The sequence below is a fragment of the Chionomys nivalis genome, chromosome 1 (genome assembly GCF_950005125.1).
Source record: "Chionomys nivalis chromosome 1, mChiNiv1.1, whole genome shotgun sequence".
Taxonomy (NCBI): Eukaryota; Metazoa; Chordata; class Mammalia; order Rodentia; family Cricetidae; genus Chionomys; species Chionomys nivalis.
In genome coordinates this window covers 34,796,640-34,806,758 of record NC_080086.1, presented here as the reverse complement: position 1 = coordinate 34,806,758, position 10,119 = coordinate 34,796,640, and the positions used below count along the sequence as shown (strand labels likewise).

At 45.1% G+C, this 10,119-nt stretch overlaps 1 protein-coding gene across 3 annotated transcripts in view; it reads right to left on the bottom strand.

The window, feature by feature from the left end:
* Positions 1-4: 4 nt before the first annotated feature.
* Positions 5-10,119, bottom strand: part of Raf1 (Raf-1 proto-oncogene, serine/threonine kinase) — a 55,873-nt gene continuing 45,758 nt past the window's right edge. For all 3 annotated transcript variants that reach the window (XM_057788219.1, XM_057788220.1, XM_057788221.1), the window contains 10 exons: positions 7,692-7,719; positions 7,457-7,584; positions 7,008-7,125; positions 4,526-4,610; positions 3,893-4,069; positions 3,170-3,216; positions 1,593-1,711; positions 1,223-1,354; positions 1,005-1,139; positions 5-854 (listed from right to left, as the gene is read on the bottom strand). In XM_057788219.1, coding sequence (XP_057644202.1) covers positions 711-854; positions 1,005-1,139; positions 1,223-1,354; positions 1,593-1,711; positions 3,170-3,216; positions 3,893-4,069; positions 4,526-4,610; positions 7,008-7,125; positions 7,457-7,584; positions 7,692-7,719 — 1,113 coding nt within the window. In that variant the 3' untranslated portion in view covers positions 5-710. The remainder of the gene's footprint in view (positions 855-1,004; positions 1,140-1,222; positions 1,355-1,592; positions 1,712-3,169; positions 3,217-3,892; positions 4,070-4,525; positions 4,611-7,007; positions 7,126-7,456; positions 7,585-7,691; positions 7,720-10,119) is intronic.

The window sequence follows — 10,119 nt, the reverse complement described above, 5'->3', positions numbered from 1 at the left end:
AACCTAAATTTAATTTATTTTATTAAAATAACATAATTGAGGAACCATCAGATAACTGTATCTTGTCAGGCGCAATAAAAACAAAATTAAGACCCCAAATCATTAAGAAAACCTGTATTCCTGGCTTTCTTACAGACAAGGATGTGACTAGAGATAGGCTGGGCTGCAGCCCACCCCATAGGGGCAGCTCCTGGAAGACAGATTCAGCATGTGGGAGGCTACCCGAAGGTGGAGCACCGCTCTTGGAAAGCCGTCCACACAGAACACCTTAGACACGATTCACAAAGTGAAGTTCTGTAGTACCAAAGCAGGCTCCCCAGGTGGCCAGGACTCCATGTGCAAAACTGGCACTGGCACTGCACCACTGTCTGTGCCCTGCAGCAGATGGGCTCAGCAAGCCAAGTTCCCGACTGCACGTCCCTGCAGCAGCCAGAGTGCGAGCCACTTTGACTTCTCTCCAAGGCCATTTTCTTGCCCTAAAAATACTCAGCTGACTTGTATACCTCTGGATCACAGCAGGCTAGCATGGTGGACAGCTTCCTTTCCCAGGGCAGGAGGGGTAGAAAAGAAGGCAACATGAAGTTAAGGCCCTGTGAGTAGTCTAGGTCCTTAGCAGCAGCTTCTCTGAAAACATGCATTCTGCCCCCAAGGAAACAAAGTGATGCCTGCTGACTCTTCTTCCCCTGGTGGCCTAAGGACAGCTACATCAGCTAGAAGACCGGTAGCCTCGGCGATGTGGTCAGCGTGCAAGCATTGATGTCCTCCGTGTGCGCCGCCCGATGCAGAGAGGGCTCAGAGGCGCTCCTGTTGATTTTTGGCAGAGAGTGCTGAAGCAGCTCAATGGAAGACAGGATCTGAAACAAGGCCCCAGTGTGCTCGGGTTAGTTGGACTTGGTATCTCCCCAGCCATACCTTTCAGTTAAGAGCTTGTGGAACACAGAAGGTCCTCTCCCCACCACATCTGCATCCTCAGAATACAATCATATTTGAACAACTGAGCTAACCTGGGGAAACAGAGGTCTCTCTTCTTTTACTTTCTTCACACAGTCGGCCACCAACCTCTTCATTGCCTTGGGGCAGTTCTTGTAGAGCCTACTAAGATCTGGGGAAGCATATCCACGGCCCACCATGAAGATGATCTAAAGGAAACAGTTGAGCAAACAGGTTTGAACACTGAAACTAACAGCCCCCCCACTGCTTTGCCAGGCCCTGTGCAGATCACCTGATCTCGGTTGTTGATGTGCGAGTAGGGAAGCTCCCCGGTCATCAGCTCATACAGCACAATGCCATAGGAGTAGACGTCAGACTGGAAGCTGAATGGGTTGTTATCCTGCATTCGGATTACCTCTGGAGCCTATGAGGACAAAGTATGTTAGTCCCTGGGTGATGGCTCCTCTGGAGCCAGCTAGTCAGAGGGAGTCCAGCCCTTAGCTCAGGGTAGCTCTTCCCCAAAGATTAAACCCCCAGGCTCTGGCCTCTGTTGCCTTAAGCTGATACCAGGGATCAACCAAATTCCCAAAACTGGTATGCACCCAGCTCTGGGCCAGCACATGCATCGTACTCAGGAAGTTGTGTGGGGCCAGCTTCCTCACCATCCACAGTACAGAGCCAGTGGGCTGTTCAACCTGTTGAGAACCACTCCAGCGTGACTTCACTGTTGCCAAACCAAAATCTCCAATTTTCACCGTGAGGCCTTCATGGAGAAATATATCTCAATGCTTGTTAAGGAGACTGACAGTTTAGCATTCATTCAACCTCCTTCACCTCACTACTAAATCAAATTCTGAAATTAGTTATCTTCCAGAAGGCAGCACCCCAGACTGTTCACCTGCCTATATGCAGCACTCACCACCAGATGTTTCCTTTAAAATACCTGCTGGAACTGGTCTACTTGTGACTTCCATCAGCTCACATCTGGGTAATGGTAATTTTGGTCTAACTTTGTGACCTGCTGGTCCATGGGAGTTCAAACCTTACATCTTGTGCTAATATCTTAGCATTGCTTAGCTGCTAAAAAACAAAAATCTTACTTCAGGAAAGTGTAACAAAGTGGTCATGGCCACTAATCCAGCACAGACATGCAGCACAGCTGAACTGCCACGCCATGTACTGTCTCACAGCATAAAGGTGCACAGTTGGTATGAGGAAAAAGGAATAGGGTTTCTAACAGTGGACTCTAGGCTGACTCCTGTACATTCCAGGACAACATGTAGCAATTTCAAATCTTGAACAGTGAAGAAAAGGAAACAATCTGAATTGACACCAATTCCAGGGGACCCCACAAGAAACATGGCCCTTTTGCGGAGGCCAGGAGATTAATGGAGTTTTTGGCTAAAGTAGTCACAGTAGTTCCAGTCCCAAAATGTATAATGAGAGCAGATCTACTATCCCAATTGCCAGAGTTCTCACAATGGCTCCCTGACTACAGTGAGGGCTGTTATGGTTGGAAAGACTACATAAAAGCTTTCAGAGTTGGCCTTTGCCAGGGAAAATAGCCAAAAAACAATGTCACATCCCTGGAATTTTATAGAGTTACTATACAAGGTGTGGTGTCTTTATTTCAGTTAACACACTTCTTGGTACATGATGTGCAGCTATTGATCTACCATTTTCATGGTACCTGTCCAAGAACCACCAGAAACAATTTGCTTTCAGTTGGCAAGACCAACAATATACCTTTACAGTTTTACCACAAGGATGTTTTAGCTCTCCTGCCCTGTGTCATAACTTAGTTTGAAAGGATCTTCATATCTGTGTCTTCCACCAAATACCACATTGATCTACTGTATGAATGGCCGAGCAGGAGGCAGCAACCACTTTGGACTTGCTGGTAACACATCCTAGCAGTGCATCAGAGGGTGGGAAATAAATCCAAAATCTTGAAAATCTGGCTTGTAGTTACTTTCTCGTCTGTATGTACAGCAGTATCTCAAGCAGATTTTGTATAATTCACTGAGTTTAAGTTTTCTATCTCCACTCTAAAAGGAATTGTTTCCAGATCACTGTTGGGGAAAAAAGACTTTAAGGAAGTCTTGTGGACACAGTCACTGGAGGCTGCAAGTAGGCCCATGTGTTTTCCTTTAAGAAGCTCTCCCCAGGCACTGTGAACCATATGTGAGAAAAGAGATCCTTTGGGTCCCTAAGCTGAGAACTTGATACCAAAGGATACTGTTGGATTTCATGTCTCTGTGGATGATGTTCTTTGCATGCAAATAGCTGTGAGGGAGAAAAATCAATCAGTTAACTATTAGGTACCCAGGAGCCTGTCTTCCCAGCCCAAGCCTGTCACCTATAGAAAGGGTACAGACGGTGTAAATGCACTGACAGTTTCACTCAAAAGCCTCACTGCCCATCAGCTAACTGGTTCGCCCTGCATACTGCAACTTGGATAGGGTTTGCAAACAAAAAAATAGGGAAGATGCCATATTTTTTACCACACATTTCATCCAAAGACAGCCCAGCAGTGCGAAGGCTGACTGTCAGGAGCTGTAGATGTCTATTATAAACTGGGTATTTTGCTGTGTGGTGCGAATTTAATAGGATGGCTGCACTGTGAATGAGTGATACAGGGCTCTCGCAGAAGACCTAGTTTCAGTTTCAGTTCCCAGCACCCACATCAGGCAGCTCATGAATGACTCTGGCTCCGGAGTACTGGCACGTGTGCACACATTTACACACAGACCCACACAAATATACACAATTTTTTAATTGACAAAAGTACTGGTGAGCAGAGGGCGTTCCTGTTGCATGGGCCCAAGGTTCCTACAGTGGCTAGGCCTGGCTGATGAGGAATGGGGGCTTCAGAGTTCCCATACATCATCCAGTGTCGAAGAGCCCACCCAGGAGCCACTCAGTTCAGCTCCCACAAGGACTCACCAAACTGTCTACTTACTCCATTCCCTGAGCTGTCTGTCGGGCAATGTCAATTAGCTGGAACATCTGGAATTTGGTCTCCTGGACATGCAGATGTTTATAGAGACTGCTGCCTTCACACCACTGGGTCACAATGGCCAGGTTGTCCTTTGTCATGTACCCCATGAACAACAAGATATTAACATGCCGTGTTTTGCTAGGGGAAGGAGAAGCAGGGAAAGCACAACTATGAAAGCACTGCCTGCAGTCAGCTGAAGCCCAGCCTTCATTCCTCCATGCTGGCCTTGCCTACAGAGGATGCTCTCTGCATCCGTGGAATCCACCCCTGTCCAGCTCATCCCTACAAACCTAAGAGTGATTCAGTAACTAGGGCTAACTAGGGCTTGGGCTCCAGAGCAAAGCAGACTAGCTATAAAAAGATGCCTGGAAAAACAATTCCCCTACCACAAGCCAAACCCCACACAGATGGACTGTTGAGTATTGATTACAGAGATGAGGTGTGTCCATGCATAGGGAGGGCTCTTCTGGCTTCCAGCACATAATGCTGGAAGGAAATAGAGTTCCCTCCTTAAAGGAGCATCCCTCAGAACCCACAGCAGGTGCTGACCTGCCCAGCCCTACCCAACCCTGCTGCTTCTAGGGGTGGGCTCACCGCAAGACAGCCACCTCGTTCCTGAAGGCCTGGAGCTGCTCTGGGGTTGGGTCAACCACCTTTAGGATCTTTACTGCAACATCTCCTGCAAATTAATTTGTAGTTAGTTATGCTCAGTAAATAGACTATATTTTTCAAATACATTAGGATTTACCTTATTTTATTTTATTTTATTTGACACTAGGACCCAGGACTAGACTAGGGTCAGCCTCTAGTGAGCCCCTTTCTACCTCACTGAGATGACACGACAATATAATCACAGCTGAATTTTTATCTAAGTGCTGGGGATTGAAATTGGATCCTCATGCTTTGATGGCAAGCTCTTTCAAAAAAAAAAAAAGGCCCTAATTCTAAGGAATATAGGGAAGCACTTTTCAAGGAACACGTGTGTCTGCAGGTAGAACAAATCTGCCAGCTAATCATGGCTATTCATCTCACACTGGGCCACAAAGGCCTTCAAGGAGCTTCTATCCACATGATGCTGGGATAACTCTACAACCTTACATTTATGAGGATGAAATCAATGCCAGGGCTATGAGTGGCACACCAAGTACAAACTGACAAGGAAGCAGGCCCTTGAGTGAGCTCAGAGAGGGTCCTTTACCAATAGGAGCAATGGGAGTACTGAATCCTTGCTGTGTTACAGCCTGCATACACACCTGACTGTTAAAACTCATTCTCAGTAGAGATCAGTAAGTTAGTCTCATGTCCAGGGCCAAATTAAAGAAGAAGAGGAAGAAAAATATGCTGGAGCCAGGAAGGGCAGGGAGCTGGGTGGGTCCATACTAGTGTCTCACTTGAATACTGACAACCACCAAGGCAGCAATCCAGGCAACCTCCCTACAGTTTCAGAAACACCCAGGAGACAACATACTTTCAGGGATAGTTGGAAATCACATTCAAATATGTTTTATATATTAGATATATTAACAAGAATAATAAAATTTCTTGAAACCCTTTAAGGACTTTAGAGGCAGCATTTCTGTGTAGTCCCAGCTGTCCTAGAACTCACTCTGTAGACCAGACTGGCCTTGAACGCAGAAATTCACCTGCCTCTTCCTCCTAAATGCTGGGATTAAAGGAGTGTACTACCACCTCCTAGTTAGGACCTCAACTTTGTGTTTTTTTGTTTGTTTGTTTTTTTGACTTTTCAATATAGAGTTTCCCTGGAACTAGCTCCTGTAGACCAGGCTGGCCTCAAACAGAGATCTGCCTGCCTCTGCCTCCTTTGTGCTGGGATTAAAGGCATGTGCCATAACCACCCAGCTCTAATATTTATAAGTCTGTTCACTCTGAAAACTGAGGTAGGTGGCCGGCCTAAGCCACATACCAAGATCTTGTCTCAAAAAAAAAGTCAAGTTAACCAAGGCACCAACGATCAAAGTCTGAGTCAGCTGAGAGCACCCTGGTGATGGGTAGGTCCTCAACCTGAGGAATGTGATCTTAAGGCAGTCTGTTCTAGACAGGCTCCCATGAGGCTCCAGTCTGACTTCTTGTGAGTTACAGCTTTGTCATCTATAGCTGACCTGGTAAGTGGCATTGCCCAGCACCAAAGACAGGCTTGATGTGGAAAGTCCTTCTATATATGTGTTGCTTTTATTGGTTGAGGAATAAAGCTTTTTGGACCAATGGCTTAGCAGAGTAAAGCCAGCCAGGAAATCAGAACAGAAAGATAAAGAGAAAGAAGGCAGAGTCAGACACCATGTAGTTGCCTGAAGGAGGACACCAGACCAAAACCTTAGCGATAGGCCACAACCTCATGGTGATGCACAGATTAATAAAAATGGGGTAATTTAAGATACAAGAGCTAGCTAAAAATACGCCAGAGCCATCAGCCAAACAATATTGTAATTAATAATAGTTTTTGTGTGATTATTCGGTTTTGGGCAGCCGGGAAATGAACCTGCAATCTCTGACTACACAGGCTGCTGGATAAGATGTAGCTCATCTGAGTAGAGAAGGTGCAGTGCTGAAGTCACCTGTCCAGCAAGCACACAGACCCTAAGCCACGTGTGCCCTAGTGGCAGGTCCTAGTGGTCGAGGAAGGGAGATTCCTACATGGCTGTGGCAACTTACAGAATGTAAACATGCAGGAGGACACTGGCAGCTCCTGCTCTTTGTACCTGTTTTAAGGTCCCTTCAGCTGCTGTTGTCTAGGGTGTCCTCCACCAAAGCAACAAATACCTGCTCAGTGAAGAAGCATGTCCAATGAGCAGAACTGGCTTAGTTAGAAGAAACAGCAGCAATGACACCTACCTGACTACAGGGCTAATATTTGGTCACTGGTTTCTCAGCATTATTAGAACTTTATTATACACACTAAAGGAAGGTTAGAATGCTGTGACATTTCAGAATTGATTTGATTGACAGGTGTGATAAAATCCCCATAGAGAAGGCCACTGTGAACCAGGAAAGCCCTAGCCCTTCTCTGCTGAAACCTGACCGCTAGATCCTTGAAGCTGGAGATAGGTCCCAAACTCACCGTGCCACTTGCCCTTGTACACAGTGCCAAAGGAGCCTGACCCAATCCGAGTGGACAGCATCACCTCACTGGCTTCTATTTCCCAGTAATAGCTTGAATCTCTCTGTCCACGAGGCCTCTGAAACAAGTGGAGATCATTCACAACCCACAGAATGCCAACAGCCTGCTGGGAGCAGGACTATCAAAGGAAGGATCATCCCACCCCCGTCTGTCCTTTAAAGATGGACACTGTCACTGTAGCTACAATTCTGTCCTTGAGGAGATGCCAATTTATTGAGCTGTAGCCAAATGGCAACCTACAGAATTCACGCTAGGGGATACTGGGAGTCATTTTCCTTCAATGTATTTTATTAGGTTCCCACCCCTAAATATGTTAAGTGCATTCTGATTTCCAAGAGTTTATCTTTACTGAACCCTGAAGGGCAGGAGGTATTATTGGCCATACTCACAATTTTGTTTTTTTCCTGGGTCCCAGATCCTGGTGCCCGTTCTCTTTGTGCTGGTACAGGGGTTTTGGGTTGTGACCAGCCTGTTGGACTCAGGTTGTTGGGGCTGCTGGACAGGGCTGAAGGTGAGGCTTAATAGACAAGACAAACAGAATCCGCACGTAGATAAGCCAACAGAAGATCACAGCATAGAGAGAAAAAGCCCATTACTGATCACTAAATGACTGGGATAAAGTACCTGATTCACTGTGACTTCGAATTGCATCCTGAAACAGAAAATAAAAGCTGATCAGATACACTAGAAAAGGCCTTTTTTCTTAGGGGGAGAGGGCGTAGGAACAAAGCACTTACTAATTAACCCTCTAAAATATAAAGTATACTTCTACACTCCTAATTTCCTGGTTTACCCAGTGCCCCAAACTTATTTTTCCAAGATTGTTTTCTATTAAATACTACATGAAGTGAGTTTAACTTTTCATGCAAACCACATTGTTACTCAGAAACAAACCTTCTGGAAAGTTACTGTCAACTGGCATTTTCCGCACAGACTCAGGATCCTGTTCTACTGAGGCTTACTCAGAGACAGAGATCCAGTAACAGGCTCGTTTTTACTTCAGTAGGAGTAAGGATAAAATGGACCAAAGCTGGATTCAACACAGGTAAGTACTACTTGAAAGCCTAAGTTATAGGAACTGGAAAAGACATGAACCCCAGAGCCTGAATCCTGTGTTTACATCTTAAAACCCACATGGACAGGAAAGGAGACTCCATGGTGGCAGAAATGACCATCACATAGATCTCAGCCTCAGCTCCTTTAGCATAAGTAAGATACTACTTCAAATCTACCTCCACTGGACATTTAAGATTTTATTTTTGATTTGTGTGTATGTAAGAATGCAAGCACTCATAGGGGCCAAAAGACAAGTGTGGGATCCCCTGGAGCTGGAGTTATAGGCAGCTATGCCCTTCCTGACATGTGCTTGGACTTGAACTTGGACTGGAACTTGAACTTGGGTCTCCAGGAACAGCAAGTACTCTTAACTATCCAACTATCTATACAGCCCTCTATGAGACATTTCTAAATTTTAATTTTCCTTGAGGGTGGAATGTATATATCTCACTTGACCCTAATCACTTCATTTCAGAAAGTGTCCTTCTAGAAAGTCATCCGCATTTCTCTTTGTAATACAACAAACAAGATATCTGTTCCAATAAGCTATTACTAGAATGTTTCCACTCATTTTTTAAGGCTTTTTTTTTCATTTTATGTATATGGGTGTTTTGCTTCCATGTATGTGTACAAACCATATTTGTGCATTTGTGCAGTTCCCTTGATGGTCAGAAGAGGATGTTACATCCTCTGGAACTGAAGTTATAGACAGCAGTAAGACTGCGTGTGGATGCTGGTACCTGAACCAAGGTCCGCTGGGCCATCACTCCAGCCATATTTTTTGTTCATTTGTTTTTGATGTAGTCTCATTGTATAGCACAGACTGGCCCTGAACTTGCCATTCTTCTGCCTCAGCCTTGTTAGTGCTGTGATTACAGGCATGTGCCACCATGCCTGACTTTTTCAAGAGTAAAAAAGCAACAAACCAAACTACTGTATTCTCTCTCTCTCTCTCTCTCTCTCTCTCTCTCTCTCTCTCTCTCTCTCTCCCCCCCCCCACACACACACACACACACACACACACACTGGACCTGTTAACAATGTAGAGTCAAGTCTAGTTCTGATTCATGAGCCTGGCCTGTCTGTAAAACATCCACAGAGGTGCTTAAGAATCTGGATCCTTGGACCTCAGAAGAGGTCTTGGTTGCTGAAGGGCTTGCCATGTAAGCAGAGTGGTGGCACATGCTTATGACTGGGGAGGTGGAGACAGGAGGATCCTGGAGGTTCATTGACTGGCCATGCTAGCCTAACCAGCAAGCTCCAGATTCAATGAGAGAGCCTACTTCAAAACACAGAATGGAAAGGCAATTGTGGAAGATACCTGATAACAACCTCTGGGGTCCACACGCCTGCACACACACAAATACAGATGTTCACCCTACAACTCAAACTAGGGCTGATGATATACGTCTGTGAGGGAAAGGTGGAAAAGCCTGGGTATCTGTATTAAAAAAGTAACAGGATAGCAGCCAGTGGGAGAAACATTGGTCATTCAAACAATCTCTTCTGGGTTAGGTGGGGTTTTTATTTGTTTGTTTGGGTTTTTTTTTTTTTTTTTGGTTTGGTTTGTTGTTTTTGTTTTCCAAGACAAGGTTTTGTGCACCTCTGACTGTCCTAGAACTCACTTTGTAGATCAAGTTGGCCTCGAACTCACAAAGATCCAGCTGTGTCTGCCTCCCAAGTGCTGGGATTAAAGATGTGCACCACCACCACCCAGACCTCTTCTGTTATTTTTATTATTAGAATTATATTCCAGAGCACAGCAGGATAGTTTTTCTTAATGTCTCTTACCTTTTCTTCCCTCTACCGTGTATTTATTTGGTGGTAATTACTATAATTGGATCACATAATCCCATGATAAATTTTTGTGTGTTCCTAAGATTTAAGTACTATAACTGGTGTAAGCCAAACAACATCATTTAGTCTAAAATGCTGAAATGTGTTATTGGGAAAAAAAAAGAAAGAAAAGAGAGAGGAAAGGAAAGGGGGAAGGGGA